This window comes from Sceloporus occidentalis, unplaced genomic scaffold, assembly GCF_023333645.1.
Source record: "Sceloporus occidentalis isolate IW3139 unplaced genomic scaffold, rSceOcc1.0.p SCAF_3, whole genome shotgun sequence".
Lineage (NCBI taxonomy): Eukaryota > Metazoa > Chordata > Lepidosauria > Squamata > Phrynosomatidae > Sceloporus > Sceloporus occidentalis.
The window spans coordinates 208,076,639-208,103,478 of record NW_028316983.1 but is presented as its reverse complement, the minus strand read 5'-3'; the positions used below and the strand labels follow the sequence as shown (position 1 = coordinate 208,103,478).

General features: G+C 38.8%; 1 protein-coding gene across 2 annotated transcripts in view; it reads right to left on the bottom strand.

Annotated features, from left to right (window-relative positions):
• Positions 1-5,461: 5,461 nt before the first annotated feature.
• Positions 5,462-26,840, bottom strand: part of KCNB2 (potassium voltage-gated channel subfamily B member 2) — a 218,469-nt gene continuing 197,090 nt past the window's right edge. For both annotated transcript variants that reach the window (XM_089517453.1, XM_089517452.1), the window contains one exon: positions 5,462-9,257. In XM_089517453.1, the coding sequence (XP_089373579.1) occupies positions 7,101-9,257 (2,157 nt within the window). In that variant the 3' untranslated portion in view covers positions 5,462-7,100. The remainder of the gene's footprint in view (positions 9,258-26,840) is intronic.

Genomic DNA, 26,840 nt, shown 5'->3' with positions numbered 1-26,840 from the left:
TGGATCTCCTATCCAGATAATTAAAAAAAAGTAGTTGAAGTAACAAAGGAAATTGGAGGGGAAATCCTTTTTGAGCATGGTTCACAAAGCCACATTCATGGACCTCTTAGGGGTTCAAAGACCACAGGTTAGGAAAACCTGGTGCAGGCATATCTACAAAGCACTATGCTTACCCTTTCCTGGCTTTTCTTTCCATAAGTGTTTCTTAGCAACATTGCCTGGGCTGTTCTACATGGAAATACAAATCATGCAAAGCACATCTCTTTCCTGTTCCTCCATCATTCTGTATGTATCCTCCAACAAACCACCCCCCTCCCACCAAAGGTCAATGAAAACAAAAGTTAGTATGGATTGGCATTTTAGTATGTATGCAATGTTTAATGTAAAGTGGCTTCATGCAGAGAACTGAAATGAGACAGAGATGATTCATTTACACATTTATTTACTATTCTGCTTATTCTGGCAGATTGAAATGGAGAACAATGCCATTCATTTTACAGACATTTGACAGAAAATAAACAAGTATTTTGATGTTGAACAACTGTACAATACAGACTACCACATGCATATTTATATGCTGATTGGTGCAGAAAAAGTTAGCTGATCAGCAAAATCTAGCATAACCAAAAATAAATAAATAACCACGTTTCCTTTTCATGGTGTTAAAATGCAGCTGATATGGAAATATTGATATGAATACCATTGTGAAGTTCTACTAATGGTGTACAATGGACAGAAGAGGGTGGGAAACTTAAAGTGGCATTTTCTACATAAAAAAGGTGAAGCCAAGACATTTCTAGTAAATACAATAATGCAACAAAGCATGTCTGATGCTGTTACCATTGCAAAATGCCTTACGAGAATACTGTAATTTTAGTCTTCCCCCATTCTTAAAAGACAAATCATTTATACAACAAAAGCAGCACACTCTCCCATTTTAGATGGGGCATTTTGTAAAGGCAGATGAATGAGATTAGATGAGACTTATCATATATGCATGTATCTCTACTGAAAGTATGTTTTTCCTTTAAAAAATATATATGAGGATATGTTGTTAGTATAGCAGTTTACAATGAAATGCTGCCATTCCATTAATATTGAACAATAGTCAAGACACAGCTATTGTGCCATGATAAATTTAAAAAATAAATAAATACTGTTGTGCTTTTTCCCCCTGCAGCATTTGTAGCATCCATAGAAGAAAAAAAATGTTAAAATTAAACTGAGTTCATTCTACTGTAGATATGAAACAAATACATGAGATAACACAGAAATTATAAATATGAAATTGTACATATTTATTGGTTATTTACAGTTAACTCGCTGCAACAGGCTAAGTGCTGAGCTCTTTTCTCCATGGAAAAGTGATCCCTAAGTGCTTTAACTGCATGACTGGTGCTGGCTCTGCATAATTTCATGAGAATATATAGAGGTACAGTATAATGCTACGACTCTGCCCTAGTCTCACAGATCTGGGATGTGATTTTTTTTTCCAATTGTCTGAATCAACAGAAAAATCACTGTTTGACTTCATATTAAAGGAGTTACTTTTTGTTACAGTTTTAAAAAATGTTTCAAAAGGACTCCTGGTTTTGGACTAGAGATTTGCCTTTTGAAGCATTGCAAATGTAGACCCCCCCCCCATGTTTTCCAAGGTTTGTAAGCAAGAGGCATTTTCTTCTGTAACACACTCTCTCTATCCCTCTGTGTGAGTGAGAGATGATCTCTTGATTTTTCAGCCAGCTGCCGCTTCTATTAAAAGATGTTCAATGAGGATTCATCTTGAGCAATGTGCAATAAACATAGCACATGTCTGACTCTGTAGTGAGCCTTCCCCCAGTTGATGAACAAAAATACTTTCTGTCTGCACTTGTGGATCTTTGGATCCAAGGCTTTATCTCTGTCATGAGAGTGGATAGCAAACCCTCCTTGTAAAAAGACCACAATAAAAATATTAATAAAATCAGTGGAAATGACTAACAAAGAAATAGTCCTTTCACAGAACAACCAATGTCAGGCAAAGTCCTTCCATGCTCCTTGCCGTAGGACATGGGTGAAAATGCACTGCTATGAAGTAGATTCTCCATTACTATGGTCTTATCTAGTAGCCATTTACATTCAACAAATGGGCAGAAAATAGCCTGTAAGCCTGGTTGTGATATTGTAAAAACAGTAGCAACTTCACTTGAAGAGAGCAGCACCTAATTTATTGCTATAACTAGTTTTAATTTTGACTGTATAAGAGGGGTGGTTTGACTGCGGAACTGCTGCTCCCAGATTAAAATTATTTGACCTCTCAATAGCTTTTGACCTCTTGATGAACAATCCTTTGAATGTCACAATGGGTTTCCAGATGGATCACTTATACTCCTGTGTATCACACTGGCAAATCCCCCGTTACTAGAGTACTAAGATGTTATATTGGCCAGGATCCAGAAAGTAGTTTCACTGGGTGGTGAGGAGATTGGCTGGTTTTGCTTTCCTGTGGCTGCATCCTTTGTATCTCTTTGAAACTCATTCCAGGGATTTCCCTACTCTCCTGAATTCGCTTTCAGGGATGGGTGAGTTTTGAGGATTGCTTTGGGGGGAAATGCAGAGTCTGAGCGTCCCTCTTGCAGTTCCCCACTGGAAGAGCCAAGGCTCTGCAAACATGTTTATCTGAAGCAGAAACATCAACACTGTTCTTCTGTGACAACCAGTCTTGATCTAAGACCAACACCATGATAACTGTATAAATGTAATGGAGGAAAGGGAGGAACAGGGACAAGTTTTCCTCCATTTGGGTAACAGAAATTATGGGCCTTGCAGAATACAAACAAGGTGATCAACTGATTACACAAGATCTCAAACAGCTTTTAACATAGTTACATTTTTCTCCACCCACAAATGCACATGTGAATATATACCAATTTCTTCATGTCCTCAGTGAGATCTTCCACCTACAGCTCTGCCTATGTCTAAGTCTATGGCCTGTTACAGACAGCCAAAATAAAGCTGCTTTGAGTCACAGTGGATGTATGGTGTTTCAATGATGCAAGAGTCCAGAAGCCACACCAAAGCCACGCTCCAGTCCTTAGGGCTGGAGCGTGGCTTTGGTGCGATTTCTGGACTCTTAGGACGCATGCATCATTGAAACACCATACCTCCACTGTGACTCAAAGCAGCTTTATTTTGGCTGTCTGTAACAGGCCTATGTGTCTTATTATAAGCCACAGAATGTAATGGCATGTTATGGCTTCTTTGCATCATGCCCACAGGACCTTACATTGAAGAGGAAATGATGTGTTGACTGGAGGTTATTATAAAAGTCTTTAAAATAGTCATGGAAGTTGTCTGCAATCATTGCTTTCTTATCTTAACAAAACTACTGTACATGCAATGTAAGCGTAGAAGATCACTTCAGCATATTTGGATGCATTTGTTTACCCTTCAGGGAAATGGGAGAGAACAGAACCTTTGACCAGCATTGCTGAAAAGTGTATTGTGATCACATTAGCTTATGTAGTTAATGACCTTGACCATCACTCCTAAATTATCAATTCTTAGTCAGTGTACCTGGCTAGAACACTGTAGCTTTAATGGCATTACCCAACCACTGTCATGAAATGAAGTTTAATGGTTTCCTTCTAGTTGCATCTGCAACTCTTAAGACTTAGCTGTGCAAGCAACTCTGGGCAATAGGGTTACAACAAAAGTCTTAACTTTCACTTTTGCTGTGACCACTATCATACAGGTACAGATAAAAGGCCTAGATATAAAGTCGTTCCTCCGTTTTGGCAGGGGATCCATTCTGGACCCCCCTGGGCAAAAAATGGAAAATCATGATATCCAAGCCCCATTGGCTTAAATGGTGGTGGGTGTGCACCATTTTGTCCCCCTCCATTTGCTGCCCATGAATGGGCAAGGGATGCAGATTCCAAGTCTGCGAAAATGGAGGGGGCGACTGTACTTTGTTTTTAAACATGCCTTTTGTACTCACAGGAACTCTTCCCAATGTAGCTGCATTTCTTCATGTCTGTTCCCCCCGCCTTTTAATTCTTTAAAATGTTTGGTGTGACCAAATGCTTTCTGCACTTGTGTATTAATTAGAAAAAAAGCCCCATCCATCTGTGTCCGTAAATATTATATGAGTTCCTTGGGATACAAATGTCAGTGTCTAAAATCCATTGAATATTCTAGCCCATTAAAGTATACACTCTTAATTGGGGCTTCATTTTAAGTAGTAGTAGTAGTAGTAAATAATAATAATAATAATAATAAATCATAACTGATTCAGTAGAACTATTTATATCATATATAGCAACAGGCTGCTATAAAGTTGTGTTGGAAGTTTTCCCATTTAGAGAACAAGGAATAGCAATATGATGCTGGATGTTACTGTTTCTTTAGAATCAAGTAAAAAAACCCAACCATAATCTAGAAGTATAGCTCTGTTGCTTGCATGTCATATTGTATTGTTTGTTTAGATGGCTTACCTTAACATGCTTCTTTCTTGCATTGACAGAAGGTTGGACTTGATAACTGTTGGTATCCCTTCTCAGCTCTAGAGTTCTATGATCCTAAAACTTCAGTTCTGTTATTAGTTTTAGAAAGAGGGCATGGTGCAGTCAGTGGAGAGGTCTTTATAGTTCTACATGTGGATGAATTTGCATTCTGCACTGTGTGCTCTACAAGACAAAGTTAACATTCTTGTCTTTCTGTGCTACCAGAAAACAAGTTATTGGTTCTCCTACCAATGCAAACATTTCTTTTTGTATTCTTCCAAGCCATCCTCTTCTGGTGATGTTTTAGTGACACCAGTTGAATTACTCCTAATGTCATTTATAAGATCAGAGACAGAAAGGCGTAAAACACTCCCCTATTTTTAGACGTGCAAAGTGTTTGGGAGATGGGAAACAATATTTATGGGCTGAAACAATTCAGGAGCTCATTTTTAAAAAGATCTGTAAACGAGAACATCATCAATCTATCTCACACAGTATACCAATATTTCCAGAGATTGGAAAACTTTTTTGGACTATAACTCCCCACATCCCCTGGCTAGTATTTAAAAACATTAGTCATTGCAAACTCTTAATTTTTCCATGTGAAAATAATGTATTTCAGGTTGAGGTCTTAAAACTATAGCTCATGATGGTCAGCGAAGTTCCCTGGGTAAGCATTATGATGTAAATCATGACTTCATTTAACTCATTTGTCAAGCTCCCATGTTCAGCCTAAGGCCAAGGTTTCGTTTAACTTTTGTTGCGTGTGGTCATTATACATTTGTAGTTATAAAGGCAAAGTAAACAGGTCTGCAAAATCTTTAAAAATGTACAGAAATTATAGAGCAATGTATTTAAAAAGCTTAGTAGCATTTAGAGTAGTCAGTGTGAATACTGTATCTACCAATGAAATAACACAAATAAATAAAGGAGGTTCGTGAAATACAATAGAAGTCACTGAAACAGGTAAAGCAAAGTGCCACATAATTAAGTTAAATCAAAAGCAAAAATAGAATTACTTGGACAGCCATGAAGAACAAATACATAGAGACTTAATGACCAGGTATTGCTTTTTTGTGTTTAGAAATGACACTTAACTCCAGAACTGATATGCCTCAGAAAAATACTGGATGATACTTTATTTAAGAGTAAAAGGAGGTATTAAAAGAGATTTGAACAGTGTCTTCCCCTTTTAAAAGACTTCTTCTTGTGTTTATTATTTGGTCCAAATAGATAAATGTAAGTTTGATGCTTTTTCATATGATTGTTAGAGAAAGATCTTTACCTAAAATCAGGAGTAAGATCATGCTGTGGTTTCTTCATTGAAAGATGCTGTGTAGCAATGAAGTAAAAGTAAAAATGTGATTCAAGGAAAAACAAACCCTTAAGAATCTTTGAGTTCTTCTCAGCCCCATTAGAAACTATTCTTTTGAAGCATAATCTGAAGGGCCTGAGTAAAATCAGTGAAACAGGTTCAGTTTTATGTTGATGAAAAATAAAACAATTAAAATACTGTTGTTTTTTTGCCAGAAAATGTGTTGTGAAATTAACAGTATCTAAAATTGGAGTGCCCAAGTATGAAAAATAATGGGCAAATGACACAGTGCTCTCAAAGAAGTGAATATTCAATATTCAATAACAGTCTTCCAAAAATAATATTTTAACAATAATGCATTCAGTGATTTCAGTAGTAATATAAAATATTTCAATTAAAATAATTTTTCATGGCTGTTTGGCACATTTCATTGCCATAAAAATCATTTTATTACATAACATAATGGGAACTTGTCTTTGTCTTGATATTTGGCAGCTGTTATATTGAAATTTCAATCTCTGGTCATTAAATCTTGCAGAGTCTTAACAGGATTTTATTCAAAGCTTGCAAGTGCATCTGTGAAAACTATACAAATAAAAGTAATTAGTCCTAAGATGTACTTCACAAATTAATGGGAAACCCTGTCACTCACTTAAAGTAAACAGCCTATACTTTTATGAGCTTTTAAACAGAAAGCAAGATAGGTGAGATGCTTTTAGAAGAAGTTGCAATTTTGCAACATAAGTCTGTACAAATCCTCCAGGCAGCAGACTGCGAAGGAAATATCTGTGTCTCAGGAAACCTGTTTTCCACAGATCATTGATAACCATAGCTCTCCCCCACCAACCCAAACTATTTACAAATGTATGCATTTTGCAGGCTCAAAGCACCTTGTTTCACACCATTATGAACACATGCATCGACATTTCATCCTTTCATGTGCAAATTCCAGAATTTAAGAGGGAAAAAAGTTAAAAGATTTTTTTAAAAAAAACCCTTATCTACAATCATGATTGAAAGGATCAAAAATGTCAAACATTGCAGAAGATGGGCTCCAAAAAGAGCTCTTTATTTTACTCACTGTTCTTGCATCATTTTTTTCCTGATTTTTCTCTTTTTTGTTATAAAAAAAAGAAAGATTTCCACTTTTAAATTAAACAGTACTTAAACTAAACAACTCTTCATGCCATGCAAAAATAACATTTTAGGTACTTTTGAGGCTTCCTGTCTTTTAGTTCATAGGCATTACTAACTGCAGTTTGAAGAAATGAGTTTTTGTAATTTATTGCTCTCTTAACTAGTCACATGCTGGTTTCCCGTGTAGGACAGTAATCTGTTTCTCCAGGATTTGTATGGATATCTGGGGGAAACAAATGGTTTTCCATTTTGTGACCTTCTTGGCTATTGTCCCCTTGTACTTCCCCCCCAGCATGGTAAATGTCTTGAGTACAATTGTGACCCAAGCTTTTGGGTGAAGAAGAACTGACTCGAGGCTCTTCGGTTAAATGGTTCCCATCTTTGTGTTTATCCCCAAAGTAGTTTGCCTTGACATCCTGCTGTGTGTCATGTCTTATGCCAGGGATCTCCATGAAGTCATCTTCTTCGCCAGTGTCCATTTCTGTGAAGCTTCTTCTTTCTTTTGAAGGGAAAGTAAAAAGCTTTTGCTTTGGAAAAAATGGGGATGATTTCTTAGAGGTTTCATCACTAACCAGTGCTGCATCAGCACCTAGCAAGGGTCTGTCCCCATGTGGTGAATTCTCTTCTAAAAGAATGGTGCTGATATGTTGAGGGGCAGATTGCATAAAGTCACCTGCTGCCATTACTGGCAATGGCCTTGCAGTGCTTGGGGGCGTTTGTGGAGCACTGCCTCTGTTTTCCTTAAAATTAACCTTAAGAGACCTTGACTTTAATGGATTGCTTCCTTTTAAAGAACTTTTGGGACTCTCCATAGAGCTGTCAAAGTGCAAATGACCATGAAGCAGGGACTGGGAGCCAGTGTTATCAGTGCTCATGGTTGTATCAACTGGGCAGTAGTCAAAGGTAATGTCTCTGGGTGCAAACATTTTATCTCTTGCGAGTGATAAAAGCTGAGAACTTTTTGCTCTTTGGTCTTCTAAGTGGGCAGGTTCCATTGGGAACCTCAGCTGTAAGTGAGAACTGGAGTATAGAGGAAGGGGAGATCGATCTGTCTCCGTGAAATCAGTTGCACAGCTGGCAAAACTGTCAATGCTGGAAGTGCTTCTCATGTCAGTGACCACTTCTTTGGGTCCTGACACTAATGGGTCACCCTGTCCAATAACCTCTTCCATTTCTATCTCTTCCTCATACAGGGGTTGTGCTGATGGATCTTGGTAGGCAGCATTAAGATTAGGCTGAGACTGAGTTTTAGTAATTTCATTATATAACATTTCAAGTTTCTGAGCACTCAGGTGTTGGGGACTGGAGGTTGCTGCTGCATTGTTTAGTTCTTGGGAATCTCGCTGGCTTATTTCTTGGTATTTGTTCTCCAAGGACTTGTTAGAACTTGCTTCCGACAAAGCCCCCCTGGCCCATTTCCAACGGCTTGGAGATGAGTGGTTATCGTCAGGGGTTTCCTTTGAATTGGCTGTTTCCTCAGTTTTACCAGAATCTACAGCTACATCAATCAGCTCCATGCTGCGAGCAAAGGCATCCTTTAGATTCATTGAAACAATGCTTCCATTTCTTTTTGCTCGCTCAAGTGCCTCCCTTCTTTTAATGGCTTTCTCCTGCCGCTTTTGCTCCTTGTAAAACTCTGAGAAATTGTTTACTATGATGGGAATGGGAAGGGCTATTACGAGCACTCCAGCAATACAACACAATCCTCCAACTATTTTACCTAGTAAAGTTTTGGGATAAATATCCCCATATCCTACTGTAGTCATAGTGATGGTGGCCCACCAAAATGATGCAGGGATACTAGTAAACTTTGTAGCATCTTCATCTTTCTCAGCGAAAAATACAAGACTGGAGAAGATCATAATTCCCATTGCTAAAAATAATATCAGTAAACCCAGTTCATTGTAACTCCTTCTGAGGGTAAATCCTAAAGACTGAAGTCCTGTTGAATGTCTGGCAAGTTTAAGGATCCTTAGTATTCTCATAATACGGAATATCTGAACAACACGGCGGACATTTTGAAACTGCAGCACACTTTTGTTGGACTCTGTAAGAAAAATAGTGACATAATAGGGCAAAATGGCCAGCAAGTCAATCACATTTAATGGACCTTTGAAGAACTTCCACTTGTTTGGAGATGACAGGAAACGCAAAAGATACTCCATAGTGAACCAAGCTATACACACGGCTTCTACATGTGCTAGCTGGGGGTTGTCATTTAGCTGTCCAAATTCATCAATTACTTGAAGTTCAGGTAGTGTGTTGAGCGACAAAGCAATGGTGGACAGTACAATGAACAAAATGGAGACTATGGCCAAAATCTGTAAAACAAAAATAAGGAAAGCAGTGGTTAGCAGGTCATAATGAGTGTTTGCAATTCAACAACAGGACTGCAGGTCATCATATTCAGTACACTAACTTATGCAGGCTCCACTACAGAACCTCTGATGGGTTCAAAGAAAGGCCTTACATGAGATACTGGTACATGAATCTTAATATAAGCTGCAATCCTGTGCAAACTTGCTTGGGAGTAAGCCTCATTGAACACAACTGGAATTAATTTAGAAGCATAAGGCTGCACAGTTATACTGCTCACATATTGATTCTTCTGAAAATTTCTTTGTAATTATGATCCTGATACTGGTGGTGCCCTGCAAATACTGTATCATCTGTGTAATGGAAAATGCAATCCTAGCTCAAAGATACTTTGGCTGTAGGTGGTTGGGATTAGCAAAAGCAGCAGACCGCAGAATTTCTCTTCTCATGGTAGAACCCTTTTCTGATGGCTGATTTTAGAGATCTATCAGCACAGCAGTCTGCCAACAGATCTATTAATAAAAGAGCCAACAGGAGGGCAGAGAAAAGGTGGTGTGAGAAAGAAACTAAATTATATCTGATCCAAACCTCCTACAGCCCATACCGTGGCACAGAATAGGTCAGGGTAAAGTTAATCCTAAGTAATTTGTAACATTTTTAGACTGGCCTTGCTTTATTTAGAATTGTCATCTTTGCTAGTTATGACTGTGTTCCAAGACAGGAAAGGGAAATAATTTCTGACCATCAATATGATTCTGACTTTTCCACTTCTTCATTTGTGTGGGGGGAAAAGATCTACGTAGTTAGTTTAAATTGGTGACATTTTAGTGGCTATTTCACATTTAAGAACTTACATTCCTGGAGTTTTGATAAAAAGCCTACACAGTGAAAGACCTTTCTATTTGACAAAAATTTATTACCAGAACTTAATATATGAATGAAATTTTGATCTAAATATTTTGTTACTATCATTTGGCACACCCTGTTTGTGTTATGTTACATAGAAGTAGTAGCAGCAGCTGCAAGTGCAACAGCAACAGCAACAAAGGTTTTTATTATTTGCCACTTTTGATTAAAAAGATGTTATCTGCTTTGATGTTTTGGACAAGAGTTATAGCAAAGTTATCTGTAGTCTGAGCTACAAATTTAGTTTTTTTTAAAAAATGTCAGTGTTATAGGAGTCATTTGAAAAAACAATACCCTTGCATATGAGTGTGTGTGTAGAAATATGGCAATGGATATAAGAATAAAGAGGAAACTAATCCCACAACTTCTGTATGAGAAATTGACCCTGTCTTGCTTTTTAGTCTACATCTATCAACCATAAACCTATGTATAAATTAGTTCATATTTCTAAGATGAAAAGTGACCAGCATCCATCAACTCAGAGGAGGGAAAAGGTTACAGTACAGTCTGACTAGAGGCATATCTGCTTTTTAACACAACTGCTTATTCTGGCAGGGTGTTCCACCAACAGGTTCCATGTTGAGGCCAACAGCCACAATTTTCCATTTTGTAATTTGCAAGAATTCAGGTTTTAGCTACTGCATAATCATTGGGAAACATGTTCCAAACAATGTTCTATCATCTGAGATGTTGCAGTGTTTTAAAGTCATTTTCAGTCATAGTATGTGAAGCAGAAAAAGAAAGAAGTTCAATATACTTTAATATTTCACATTTTAGCAATTAGTTCAGTCATTTATAATTTAAAAGAAAATGCACAGCCTTAATATTACTTGAGAAAATGTTTGGCTAAAAGAATTTGTGCAGCATTTGGAAATGCAACCCCTTCCCCTGGAAAGGCCTTCAGTAATTTTCTGCTTTCAGTTATAAAGCACTACAGCAAACTGTGTTCTGCTTTGAAGTTGAGAGAACTATCTAGAAGAGGAGAAAAAGAGCAAAGGAAGGAAGGTGAGACAGTGAAACATATACTTTTCTGAGAAGTTGTTAAATAATCTCATGGTCAAATTATATAGAAGTGCAAAAGAGTACTCAAATTTTCTATCTTTTTATCAATTTTCTAAAGATAATTGCACTCAGTGGGCCCTATTTCTAACTAGACATACGCTGGATTGTGCTTATTCTGATTACATCTAAATTGAACTTGGTCTGGATCAAGCCCTATATGAGCAAAAACAGCTCTGACCTAGTTTTTGCAACTTGAGGGTTCATGGTCCCAGTACTCTGTTCAGCTGCAGTTGTATATAGGAATGTAATACCAAAGCTCTGCTCTAAATTCTGCTCTGTTTGTTCCCATATTTGCCTTTATTATGAGATAGGATGAGACAGCAGTTGTTAGTTCTGAAGGCACTATATTCAACTTGAAAATATTTTTATTAATGATGATAGCATCCACCCTAAACAATCAACATTGTCTCCATTCTCGTTCCCACCTACCTGAATATATCTTTCGGCATGTTAAAAAAAAGATACTGTGATCTCAATCTAGACTGGCTGCTTGTTGTGTGCCTTCAAGTCATTTCTGATGTAAGGTGGCCCTAAAGTGAACCTATCACAGGGTTTTCTTGGAATGATTTGTTCAGAGGGGGTTTGTCTTTGCCCTCCTTTGAGGCTGAGAGAATGTGACTTGCCCAAGGACACCCAGTGGGTTTCCATGGCTGAGTGGGTGTTGCCAAGAAATTTTGTGATGAAAACCCTATGATAGATTTGTCTTAAAGTCACCATTAATTTGGGACCTGCAGTATAGCAATATCCAGAGGTCTAAATACAGTGGGCCCTTGGCATCCACTGGGGTTTGGTTTCAGCATCCTCATGGATAAGAAATTCCATGAATGCTTAAGTCCCATAAAATACAAGGGCATAGTAAAATGGTGTCCCTTATATGAAATGGCAAAATTAAGGTTTGGTTTTTGGAATGTATATATTTTTAAAATATTTTGAAGCCATGGATACTTGAATAATGTATTTTAAATTGTTGGTTTAATTTTAATTTACATTAAAATGACATACCTTCATGTATTACCTGTATTGCTGTTATTATTATTAGACAAAAGGGCGGGATACAGACCACCCCTTTGGGGCGGCCTGCACCTGCCCCTTTCCCCGATGGATCAGGGCCTGAGCTGCCACAGTGGCAGCCCCGGAGGCCCCGATTCGCCACTTTCCCAGGCCTCGGGGAAGCAGCAAAATGCTTCATGACCCAAGGACACCCTGACAGCGACGGGGAAAGACTGCACCAGCGATACAAGAGGCAAAAGGAGCTCCATTTTGGAGCTCCTTCTGGTGCCGCTGAAAGAGAGCCACAAGTGCCCTGCAGTGGTGTCAGGACATAATGGCCACGTTGCGCCGTTTGGATGTGACGCGGCCATCACGTCAAAATGGTGGCACCCATGTAGACAGGGCACCACCATTTTGACGTCCTGGCGATGTACTAGGGTTGCGGGGCGTATATAAGCAATGCCCCAAGGCAACCCTAGTACGTCGCCAGGACGTGCTAAAAGGCCCATCTGGATAGGGCCATAGAGACCAGTCCATATGAAGTCATGTATATACATATGAAGTCATGGATAAAAAGTCAGTGGATATAGATGGCTGGCTGTATTGTGTAATGCTAATGGATGTCTCAAAATGTGACAGAAATTTCTTCCCTTCATCTTGCTTCCCACCTCTTATTTCTTGGTCTGTTCAGAGAAGTTCATGCATTTTGCAGTACCCTAACCCACAACCAGAACACCTTTAGCTTCAGAGATGTATATACAAGAGATGATGTTCTTTTTGGTTTATGTCAGCAACCTATTGTTTCAGCAAGTAACATCATCTAGTTTATCATGCTATTTTGCTATGACAAAATAATTATGACTTTTGCAAGCATTCCTCATCAATACTACTGTGACCTACCAAGTCAATTGAGATTTTTTTTAAAAAAAATGGTTGAGGACTGAAAGGCCATCCAAACATAAAAATAACAACTCTCTGATTGATGATAGATGAACAGTAAGTACTAGATGTACAAGACAAGTCATCTAAATTGGCCAAGAGAGAGCAAACGTCATGCCAATTAAGTTTAGTATGAATCTTTCCATTGACTTAAATTGACTTTGTTGATGGTAAATACCACATTAGTAACAGGAAAATTAGCAAAGCATAAGCTTAGAAATATCACACTAATAATGGAAAAGAGGTGACTCAGCACAGGATGCAATCTAAGAAAAGCAAAATACATTTTTATATGCAACCACAAGTCAACATTTTCTACAATATATAATCGTTTACTCAGGTATGGAATAATACTATGAAGCTGTGTGAAAGGTGGCCTTCTATAGCTAGACATCTGTGGCAAAACATTGCATAAACAACATTTTAGTTCACAGTTTGATGTCTTTCAGAATGGCTTGTCAAACCCAAACTGGTCCCAGTCTGAAGTGTATTTAATTTCAGAAGGACTGAAATGGCACTCCTTTACCTTTTTACTTAGGAGACCATTAAGTTCAGCAATGTTTGCTGCCAAGTAAGTGGTTAAAGATTTGCAGACTATCTTCCACTGAAGTCTGGAAATGTATTGAAGTAATTTTGAGCATAAATTTCCACCAGATATGACTTGGATGTTGTTTTTGCTGGGTAGATAGAGTTGTTCTGGGATCTGTGCAACGGCAATTTTCTCTAAAATATTAATAAATATAAATACTTTTTGCAGAACTACATTGCTTTTTAATTTTCTTCACTTCCAAACTATAACTGATCTGCAACCTTATGAATGTACATAACTATTTTGTTTTTGTACAACCATCTATAAAGGATATACCATGTCAATATTAAGTGAACATTCACTGGCTTTTACCAAGTTATGAATGACTGGAAAGTTGAATCTGTCTGTACTCTGATGAACAAAGAGCAAATCCTGGCATTTTTTGAGCTGTCCACAAAGGTGGTGCTGAATAAATGATCACAGACAACTGGTACAAGATAACTGAAATGTACACTAATTTATATAATTTAAATGTTTTTAATTTAAAAAAATGCATTTATAGCCAAAAAGTAGCCAACTTGTAAAATGGGCTGTTCATTTCAACAAACAGTTAGAATTTCAGTGGTTCGCAAACTTGTGTCCTCCAGATGTTTTGGACTTCAGCTCCCAGAATTCCTGACTGTTGGCCAACATAGCTATGGCTTCTGGGAGTTGAAGTCCAAAAAAACCAAAAGAACACAGTTTGGGAAATATGTGAATAGGAAAAACAGCCCTATATGTACATTTTGTTATAAGTTAAAACACAACTGTTTCCTAGACAACATATACATAAAATTCTACTTTTTAAAACGTGTGCATAGAGAAATAAGTTATGATGAATTCTTTCAATAAAATAGGGCTAAATGAGAATACTGTGTTATTTATTGATGACAATCTTATCCCACAGCCATCGCTTTTATCCTGGCTTTCCTCCACAGAACTAAGACTGAGGTGTTCTAGCTTTACAGAAACTCTGTAAGATACATTAGCCTGAAAGACAGTGACTTGCCCAAGGTCACTGAGTCAGCTTTACAGTTCAGCAAGGATTTGAACTTGGACATCTCAGATCTAAAAAGTCTTTGGGAATTAATAGAACTTGGCTTTTGACAGAAGAAGGTTTTATGCCTGAATTGAATGGAAACTTTAACATCATGTAGAGAACGGTGCATTGTGGACTAAAGCATTGGTGGTGAGAAGGCAGATTGGGATAGTGAGTACACTGACAGATGTTTGGGTGATTTTTATTAGATCAACATGGGTCTCTTTCTTGTAACTGTTTATCAAGAGCCTTGTCCAGTGCAAATTAGACAGTGAAAATCCCTGATTCTCTGAAATGCTACTTTTGGGACTAAAATTCCAAGAATTCATAGCTGGCCATTGCCATCATACTGGTTGGGCAAGTCTAGGAGCTGTAATTCCCAAAGTAATGTTTCAAAATTCTGCTCAGATGAAGTTTATATTTGAATATGCAGGTCATTCCAGGAAATAAGTAGCTTATGGGATACTGGCTTATTCCTGGAGTCTCCTGCTACTATTTATAGACCTTGAGATGCTACAAGGAAAAAAACACACACCCTGAAATCTGCTCTTCTTTGGTGTAGATGCCATTGCATCTTCAGAAGATTTGTCAATTTACATTCTCATATGTGACTCCAGCATTCTACTCAAATAATTCAGAATTACAGATATTATTAATGAGGCTTTAGTTTCTAATTAGAACCACAAGCTTTGAATTTTATCTTATTCTTATCTTGCATTCACATCCCTTTGTACTTAAAGGCATCATAATTCAACATTCATTTTTGTCATATCTACCTATTGTAAGCCTTGACAGTAGCATAATGACATAACATGCACACTCGGGTTGAACTTCTCCCAAATGAGTATCTATCATAATCTGTCAGACAGGTTTCCTTGTTCAACTACATTTTGAAAAGTGATAGCTACAGAACACCATCATTATTTTTTGATTTAAGCTTGGCTGATTCCTCTAACTTGGCTGCCTGACAGACCTTGAGTTGGCTGCAAAGACCTAGTTCCATATTAAAAGGCTTTTGTCCTAAGCACATCTATGCAGGAGAAAGACCCACTGAACACAGTATGATTTGTGTCTAAGTAAATGTACATAGTTTTATATAGAATGACAATATGGATATGGGCCAGTGGATCTGCAGTGATAAGCAGTTAGCAAGCAATTGGCAATTATCAGTCAGCTAGGATTGCAGTTTCTAGGGCCAATAGTTATGGACCATGCAAAGTAGTTGGGAAGATGCCCTAAGATTGTCATTACATTATGCCATGAGTATACTTGGTACTTATAGAGTGACACAGACAGACAGACACACAGAGAGGCATCCCCCATTTTTGATGGTTCATTATTGGATATTCCACTGTCTCAGGAGATACAGATTATAGTCATGTACTTCATTTTTGATCCCTGGTCTTTCAACCATTGCTGCTGCTTTTTCCCTCTCTCTGTCAGCTCAGCAGCTATCCCCCCATCCCAGTCCACTCAGGATGCTTTTCTTTCTCGCAGTCAACTTAGCACCATCTAGTGTTCAGTCTTGCTTTGGCAAGCTAAGAAAAGACTGGGTTCTGCTTGTCAAATGATTCCACATTTTGACGATTCTCCTATCAGATAAGTGTAGGGTTCCTGTATTTATACATTTACTATTATAAGGCCACAAACTAAACACTCTGTCTACCACCTACATACCTACAGGTTTGTGGCCTTATAATAGTAAATGTGTCAAAAGATATAATCTACAGCTAGGCATAGTACAACCCAATGAAATGCACTCAATCATCTGGTAGATTGTACAGTTTAGTGCTTAGTGTCTTGCCTTTATTTGAGATATTTTTCATAAGTGCTATAGAGTACTTTCCAAAAGAACGTATTTGGTATTTTATGGCCTAATATTTTTGAACCATAATCCAACAAATGTTTTGTAAATAAACCTAGCTACTACAATCTATCTGTAAGACCAAAAGTCATTTTGTGAATACTTGCAATCTTGTTTCTGTAATGAAACAAGTAAATGAAACAATGAATGCTCTCTAATCTCGGTAAATTTGTAGAATATTAATCCATGGCTAGAAACCCATTGGCTTGTCATACCCAGTGCAGGCAGTATCAAGAGTAGAAAAATGCTGTGGTGCAGTAGCTTTGGAAAAAAAAAAGGCACTGGAAAAACTGGCTGCTCCAAATGGACAAATTTTGTCTGTCTTCCTTGGACACTGGTCTGTGACCCAGGAGAAAGTTCACAGTGCATTTGCAGGATCTTGGTTCATATCTACACCCCATTATATTTTTATGGATGTTGATTTTCCTCCCCTTGAAAACTATATGATATTTTTGTTAACGTAAACAAGTCTCAGATGTCACACAAGGCACTGGAATATACTGATCTTACTTTATTTAAGCCACTAGCATGTACATCTGAATTTTTACCTTACATAGAATTTGGAATTAAGTTTCTGATCACAACTTCCAGGTTCTTCCAGCTGGTACAGTGAATGGCTATATTACCTGACAAATCCTGGGAGTCACTGTTCAAAATAATTAATTTTTGACCATACTAAAGATGATCACACAAGCATATCTATGGCAATTTCCATAGATGGATTTCAAGGACGTTTCTCCATTATAGCCAGTAGATGTCCCTATTATACCATTTTGACTTTGACAGGACACCCCCTTCCCACCCCTTCTCTCTCTGTGAGTAAGTGTGTGTATGAGAGTGAGCAAGAACAATATTTCTGACTTCACAAAACCAATTATTGCATATTCTCTTGTATAACAGACTTCTTAGTTGATGCAATGAGCAACAAGAAAGCTGATAGCCTCATGTTATTTCTTGCTACCTTTGAAATTCTGCTGGCTTCTTTGACAATAAGACATTCTCTTCACATCTTTTCTTTCTTTGCAACATTTGGCTTTTCCTCTCAGTGCCTGCAGCAGCCTTATCTGTACTTAGATTACCGTTAATCTCCCCAACAATTCTTTTCTGGTCTCCTCTTAGTGCAATAGGTCCCTTCTCTGGTCATGCCAGAATGCCTTATTCAAAGACCATTGCACGAGTTTCTAAGAGGCACATGTCAACTATTCCAGGTAGCAGTTTCCCAAACTTTGGTCCTCCTGATTTTTGGACTTTGGATCCCAGAATTTCTGACTGCTGGCTAAGCTGGCTAAGCCTTCTGGGAGATGAAGTCCAAAACACCTGGAAAACCAAAGTTTAGGAATCGCTGCACTAAAGCGGTACTTATGCGTGGTGGGGAAGTGAGACAGGACCTTTTTGGTAGCTGCCTCTAAACTCTAGAACTCACTTCCCACTCCTTGCTGTCCTTACTGTCAGCAGGCAAAGACTTTGTTATTCTGAAAGGATTTTAGAGCAGACTTTTAAGTTAAAGATTTTAGAGGGTACTGTATTGTTTTTGCTGAACCATTCTGGACTATTTTAAATCATTTTTAGATGTGTATTTTAAATTGCTTTTATACTGTGAATAGTTAGCCACTAATATTCCCCTCACCCATTTTTTGTTTTCCCTTCCTTTACCCTCACTTCAGGTAGAGGTGAATTTGGCTAGAAGATGAGACCTGGGGAGAAGGGGCATGGCTCAGAGGCCACAGGGAGCTAAGCAGTGGCCACAAGCAGTTGCACTGGCTCTGGTCTATTCACTTGGGAAACGGTTTTGCTCTAAAAATCAGCTCCCACTTGTACATAATTTAAGTAGATGGGTCACCACTCACATAAATCCCAATACACCAGCAGAGGGGCACAGGGGACACTTCCAACCTGGTGAGAGAAGTGGTTGGGAAGCCCATGAAATGTAGTTGACCTTATCTCTGGGTTTTGCCTGTGGAAAGCCCAGTCTCTCCCCCACCAGCTACAGTGGCATCAGCTACCACTGCAGGATTGGGGCACTCTGATTTAAGAAGAATGATTCTGCCTTGTATGTCTAGTTTGGCTTTAGTAGACTCAAGATGGGGCCAGTTCACAGAACATGGGAGCTATAGATGTAGCTATAGGCCTAATTGTGGCCTGCTGATCTGGTTGTTCACTGTGGCTCATCATACCAAATCTATCCATATTCCTCCTGTTGGTCGGCTTGACTAGGGTGTGCAAAATCTTTATCAAATAATCTGTCTGACAGCTTGTTACAAATGAATTGCTCATCACCTGGAAAAGATGTCACAAAGATTTTTTTAAAAGTAGCCTCAGTGTGGAGCTCCCTAACACATAATGCAGCCAAAGCAACAAGCTCTTAAGTATTGCTTGATACCAATAAAACAAGTCAAATACAGTTCTGTGTGAGTAAAGTTGGGTTTTGCAGATCTGGATTTCTGTATGTTACCCTAGCCCTATGTAAAATGTATGAGGCAGCTCCCCGAGAGAGGTAGTCAAAGGTTACATGAGATTCAAAGTTCTCATCTTATCTTTTCCAGACCAGTTGATGACAATTAATTTGACTGGCCCAGAAACCAAGGTACTGACATCTTCTCTCCTTGTTTGTGCAATGCTGGTAGTTTTCTTCCCTGATTGGTGTTGACAAGACTGGAAACCAATGGAATCCATTCCCTATCTGAGGATTCTTAAAAGGTCAATTGGCTTTACTCTTTCTCTTTGATCTTTCAGGTCTGGGATGTGGGATGTGGGCCAGATATTAATGCTGTTGGGCAATCTTTTCATCTTTTGCTCCTTGATTCTCCTTGAGAGACTCAAATATATCCTTAATTGGGAATGCTCATTGTCATACTGTTTGAGTACTCACATAAGGTGAAATTGTTGCTGCTTGTGGCTAACAGTAGCATGTGGATTTTTAATGCAGGGATGGGGAACATGTGGCCCTCCAGATGTTCTCAGCCTGCAGTCTCTATGGCCTGTTACAGACTGCCAAAATAAAGCTGCTTCAGTTCTCTTTGGAGGTATGCTATTTAAATGATGCATGGGTCCTAAGACTCCGGAGGTCGTGCCAAAGCCACACTCCATTCCTAAGCACTGAAGTGCAGCTTTGGTGCAGCTTCCGGATTCTTAGGATGCACGCATCATTTAAACAGCATACCTCCAAAGAGACCCGAAGCAGCTTTATTTTGGCAGTCTGTAACAGGTCTATCAACTCCCCATTGCCTGTGCTGGTGTGGGTTGATGGCAGTTGCAGTCCATCAACGTTTTGCAGTCTATTCATTTCTCAGCCATGTTCTAGTGGGGCTCATTTTCTAGATTTTCCAGTGAACACATGCATGGAGGAGCAGGATCAATGCAGTTGTCCCCCCCTCAACATCTCAACTAAGGTGTATTTACACATGGAGAACACTCCTTCCTCTCTCTTCCTGACATGTTCAAAGAGCTGTTCCTTGCCACTGGGGACTCTGATAAGCAGACTTTCTGACTACACAGAGAAAGCCCTATGCAGATTCAGTTTGACTGTGAGAATTTTCTATACATGCTCAAATGAATACACTTAGTTTGAGGTGGAGCTTGACAGTTTAGCTTACTTTCTTTCTATGTAGTCATTTGAGGCAAGAAGTTCTGGCTTCACTAAACAATATTCTGGGAACCATAACTGATGTTGGAATCACTTCTCAGAGCTATTAACATTTCAGTCTGAAGTGAATCAATGTCGATCTCCTGAAATGTTTGCATTAAAAGCCATTCAAAAATTCAAGGTGTCTCTCTCTCTTCCTTCATCCTTCTCTGTATTGTGCAAAGATGTCCATTCTTCTAGGTGTGAACAAAACTATAAACCCTACGTGTTTCCATTATAGAGTTTTATAATTTCATTTGGAAGGCTGCCAGATGTTTCTAAAAATGCTTCATGTAGCTTACTTTGCATTTTCCCTATACGGTCATCTTCGTGAAATGTTTTGCTAATTGGCAGTTTGCTATCTACCTCATTTAGGCTACAATCCTAAGAATTTATAACGACATACCAGTTATCAAGGGGATGTTTTTGTAGTTTCTATGATGAAAGACTCCCAAGTTCACCACCAAATAGTTCTTTTAAATCAGTCCAGAAACTGTCATACTCCAAAGGTGATATGACCTCTAATTTATAGATTTATTATTTTTATAGATAATCTAGTCCAAGGCGGTTCATAGTCCCAAGCAAGTACACCAACTGAATTAACATTAACACTTGAAAGAAGTCAACATTGATTCAATGAGTCTGCTCTAACTGGGACTAACAATAGTATGTATGTGCAAGTTAGATGCTTGCATGAAGTCCAACATCTGGAAACACACTGAACAATGATACTTTAGCTAGACTCCTGCTAATCCATTGTGAGTAACATTCTGTTATGGCAACACAGTGCACTTTTTAGTGTGGCACAGGTAATTTTTCAAGCCAGCCTTTCTAGAGTGCTTTTGAATCTGAAGGCACCCCACCACTCAACCCAGAAAGCCAAGATTGGGAAAATAGCTTGTTTGCAATCAGTAAGATCCTTCCTGAATCAATACTGACACATAAACTGCTTTCCTTCCTTTGTAACTGCTGTGTCTGCATAATTGTTATTCTGCCACTGGTGCATCACTGGTACACCACTGGTATGGCCTATGATGGTGTAGGTAACCAACCAGATTTCAGCTGTTTATTTGTCCTTGTAGAGCACTCACATTTCTTAGGGCCAAAGAGTATATTTTATCCTTATTCATCCAAGCCAGCCATACCTTAATAATTCTTGATGCAGTGGCTGACAGGATGGCTCTTGGATAAAGACTACAGCAGGCTTCAGTGAGAAAGATGTTAGAGGGCTGTTAAATTTTAGTTTTAGTCTGCTCTTAGATGGCTTTAGGTGAGCCCCTTCACTTGCCCATCAGCAAAATGACAACATTAAGAAATATCTTTGACTTGGAGTCTTATTGCATGAGAAAAGAAAGATGAAAAATGGAGTGGGAGAATAGCAGCTTTCTCTGTACCTCTCCACATGCCATTGTAGTACTTCTGTTCCCTTCCTGAGGGAGACAGTTGTAAAAGGGTCCCTTTTTACATGCTGGAAAAATCTGTTTGACAAAAGGAACATTTTTACAAGCCTCCCTTGGGAAGAGAATGGAAGTAGTACCATGGCATGTGGAGTGGCATGGAGAAAGCTGCTACCCTTCCACTCTGTTTTGGCTTTCTTTTCTCATGCGATTAGGCTCTGTAGTGAAAATATAAAAAGATTATAAAGAAATTTTAAACTTTGATACTGCATGTAATGGATGAGTAACAGCAAACACAAAATACCCATTCTAGTTTTAATGCTTGAAATATTTCTAAGGTGTAGCCCTATTAGTTTCTTGCAACATAAAAAGGAGGAAGGAGTGGGGTGGGGAGAGGAGAAAAGGAAAGGAAAGGTGCAGCACCTTTGAGATACCCCAAACCCAGTTGTAGAACAGTTCAACCTTCCTGGACACACAGTCAGTGATTTACAGGTTGTGGTCCTTGAACAAGGAAATTGCAAAGGAAAACTAGAAAGAGGAAATGCTGAATTGAATTATATTCACCAATTCCAAACCATAAGCAGAGGTACAGACAAAGACAGTGGCTTCATGGCACACTACATATATTCATACAATAATTTTTGCTACTGCACATGTGACAATAGGAATCTTTTCGGAGCATGTTTTGAAACCAGGGAAACTAACTGTTGTTTGTGCTGGTCTATGACTGTAATAAAGTTGAACTGAACTAACTTTTGTTAAGCAGATTTATTGCTTTCACACATCAATGCTAACTGACTACTGTAAAGATCTGAAAGACCTGTATTACATTCACAGTCCTTTGAAAATTTAGGACAAATTTCATGATTTGCATCTTTATGGATTTTATTATATTCCATTCTACTCCCACAAATGTGTTAATATGCTTTATACCTAAGCATTTATTACCAGTCTTTACTGTATCTTAAGAAGTGGGTTTATATCCATGAAAGCTCATGCAACCCTCCTTCCTTCCTTCCTTCCTTCCTTCCTTCCTTCCTTCCTTCTAAACATTTCTGGATTTTATTTTAAAGTTTAAAGGTTTTATGGTGTGAGCTACTTCAAGAATATTTTATATTATAAGGTAACATAGAAAGGAGTTAAAGAAAGCATTCGGAAAGAAATGTGCATACAGAACAAGTATAAAATGCTAAGATGCACCCTTTATGAAGGGTGGGCAAATACACTGTATATAATTTTGCACTGCTTCTGTGGATATACAAAGAGAGCTTCCTATAAATTCTGGTAATAGGTTCCTCTGCATGCACAGAACTTCATAGCAGATGATATTACAGTTACCAAATCACTCTTAGTTGTAAACCTTCTTCCACAGAACAAGATGTACCGAGAAGGGGAATATATGATCAAGGTTTGGATTCTTTCCATTCACACTCAGTGACCAGACTGAACAGACACTAGTCTAGTTCATATGAGATGGAAGTGAAAGCAAACTCTTCCATTAAATATATGGAGAAGGCCTCAAGGATTCTACTAATGAAATTGCTTCTATCAGTGGCATTAAAGGAGACATTTACTCATGTACCATCTGCCCTCAAAACTTGCTTTGGAATGTTGGGAAACCCTCCAGAACTGAATGTCGAACTGTCTCGAAGGCTGCATAGGTGAGAGAAGAGGGAAAAAGTCTTCTACTACACATTGTCCAATATTTTCAACACTTGACTTTTGACCATAGAGCAGAAAGGGTACTAACTCTCATAGGGCACATGACAGTATGGGGACTGTTTTATCCTTCTTTATCAGAATGAAGCAGAAGACCTGACAGATTTATTCTCAAATGAGGCACTCTCCTGTACAGATAGATGACTACTTCTCTTCCATTCCATTTGTCTTTTGATCATGACTTCTGTTTACTTTTCTCCTGCATTTGATTTATATATTTTGAAACCTAATTAATTACTTGAAGTATTTGCTTATTAGCTTTAGTTCAAAAATTATATGCATCTCCTCTTTCACACACACACACACACACACACACAGAAAGAGAGAGAGAGAGAGAGAGAGAGAGAGAGAGACAGAGACAGAGACAGAGACAGAGACAGAGACAGAGAGACAGAAAGAAAGGTCCACATGAATAAAACACTTCTGGAATATTGTATAATTCCCCACTTCCCCAGAATGAAGCACAACTGAACCAATATTTAAACTTCTTGGAATCAGAATTCAGGGTTAATGTATTAGTACTTAGGCATCATTAGCACTGAACTGGTAGACTCTTTGGATCAAACTTTGGCACATCTGTAACTCAGTATGCATGAAATCATTGATTATCCATATTTACAAACCTAGGCCATATCATGCAGGCTGCAGGCCTACAAAAACTGAGCCACAGCTTGTCAGTGTGCACTGTTTCTTCCTGTTCCAATACTAACAAGCTGTTTTTTCCTTAATAGAAATGAAAGTGTATTTTACTGTTATTCTAAAACACATTCATATATGAGGTTATACTCAACACTAGAGCAAAAAAGGATGAGAGCTGGTATTATTTCCCAGTGGTTGTGTAACAACTAGCAAAACAACTAGTTAAATGTACTGCAAGTCACATATAGCTTAATGAAGTCATAATGAGCTGCACAACTATAAAAACAACTTGTGGAAGAAAAATCAAAATATTGGACTGGACTGTTGTGTAGTAGTGAAAACAACCAGTAGAAACAAGCAGAGATTCTACAAGCAGTCATAGATTTGCACTGGGTGCTGAATTATGCCCCTTGAAGCTCTGGAAGTTGCCCATCCATGCACAAACAGATGCAACCCATTTTTCTGTCAATCCAGGACAAAGGGTAGACAGCTACCTTGGATTTGGGTATAGTCGACTTGTTAACAACACCTCCTGGTATCCTGCCTTTTTTTGTTTTTGTTTTTTTGGCCAATCAGTCCTGTTCTAGGATAGAATTATGTGTCCTGGCCTATGTTTTGAATATTCCTCTGTTCATGTCAACTGCAATGGTAGGAACACCAATGGCTACTCATATGCCCTTGCGACTTTCATCAGGGTGTTTCTGCCCCAATATTGCCATATAGAAGGGAGATCAGCAGTGCATCAGGCCTTTCCATACTGACAGTAATAATACATAGTTTTTTGTGGGTTTTTCAGGCTATGTGGCCATGTTCTAGAAGAGTTTATTCCTGACGTCTAGAACATGGCCACAAAGCCCGAAAAACCCACAAAAAACTATGGATGCCAGCCATAAAAGCCTTCAACTTCACAGTGATAATACACTATCCTGTTAGTGACGTGCACAAGTGCAGGTGTAACTTATGCCAGCATATATCTTTTGGGGGTCATTGTGAAGGCTGATATTCTCTTCCACCCTCCACAGTGACCAAACTTCTGCTTCCCCATCTAAGTTTCGCCATGATAGCCCTACTGAAAAGTCATCTTCTCAGTGGAAGAATATCAGTCTGCTTTTGGCTATGAGGCACAGCCAGACACTTCTCTGGACCCTCCCCTCCACTAGTCCTGGCTGTTCAGGGGCCTATCTCAGTAAAACTGTGAACCTTTGGGATGAGGAGCAGACAGTTGTAGCAGAGTTCCTCCTCTTAAGCTGACAAAGCAGGACGTCAGCTACAGACCAGGAAATGCACCCAACATGGCAGCTTAATTTGAAATGGCATATTTCAGCCACTTTTTGCATTAAATAGTACGATGTGACATACTATTTGGACATCACTGCTGAAGAAAAAAAGGGAAAAAATCAACAGTGCACCGTAACTCAAAATCTAACCTGATATAATACACAGTCCTTAAGCCAAAGAGATTAGAGATAACTCTAAATAAGCAGAAATATTGTCTGTATGCAAATATAGATTTACTTCAGTGATAGCATCTTGCAATGCCACTGAAATCATGGACAATAGTAAGCAATGTGTCTTCTATTATACTCTCCAGCTTGCCCTGTTTCATTGTGTTATGGCACTGCCATTTGGTTGACATTAGGACACAGTGTCTTTTATGCTTTCCTTTACATTGACTGCAGCAATACAAATCTCAAAATCACACACAAAATTTGGTATTGTATTTGGTATTGTGACACTCCCAGAGCTAACATTTCTACATAGAACTACAACTCAAGTAGTTTCTTTCCACATAAAATCACTCTCAAGCACAGAGGACTAGTTTCTTCCAAAATCCACAAGCTACTAAGGATCTCAACTGGGAAGGGGCACAATGCGGGAGAAGAGCCTTAGTGTCTTACTCTCCAGGCTATCATGGCTGTTTGACAAGCCTAACAGTGCGAATTGCAGCTGCGCTGGCTTGTTCTCCATCTCAAATGAAATTCAGTATTCCCAAATCAATAAGCCATGGAAGCAAGAGGTATCTGGTGTCAAAAGTCCAGGGTCAAGAGAGCCATAAACCAGAGACAGATGTCCCAGCCATTGCCTTTCTCATCTCTTCCAGTTCCTCTTCCTGCTCTGAACCCGACTTGACCTGCTGAACCAAAGGAAGACTTGGCTGACTACTGGGCATCTGCTGTGGTTCCTTCAAAGGTAAGTGGTTCATCTTCTGATGAAGAAACTTTCACCCACTGTATGCAGCTAGCAACAGCTGGGTGCATGTGCCATTATATATCACTGTAAGGTAGATCAAACATTTCAGCAGATGAGGACTGAAATGATAGGAAGCAATAATGACCCATCTAACTGCCAAAAGGCATTGATATGGGCCTGTTTTAACAGTCAGAGCAATGCTTTCTTCAGGATTAGCTTACTTCTTATGAGCCATCTACCTGCTTCCAGTCCTAATAATCTCAGAGCTCATAGACCAAAACCATTAATACTGAATTGTAAAGATCAGCCAACATATTTATACAGAGGAAGGTGATGGCAGTGACAGCAGTTGGATAATGGTGTGGCTGGTAGTTTTCCAGCCATTTCAGAGGCCCTTCATGAAGCTGGGCCCATGTTTTGTTGTGCTGTGGGCAAATATTGGAATGGATTGTGTAAGGGGATGTTGGAAACCTCCTCACACAAGTGTGAAAAAAGTACAATTGCCAATACAGCTTAGAAATATGTCACCATAGCACCCCAAGAGGATTCTGGTGAGGGAATGCTGAATCATCTTGGGCTCTAACACATAACTACCCTGAGTCATCCATTTGCATACACACATAACACAAGAAACTGTTCAAGTATGAAGCCTA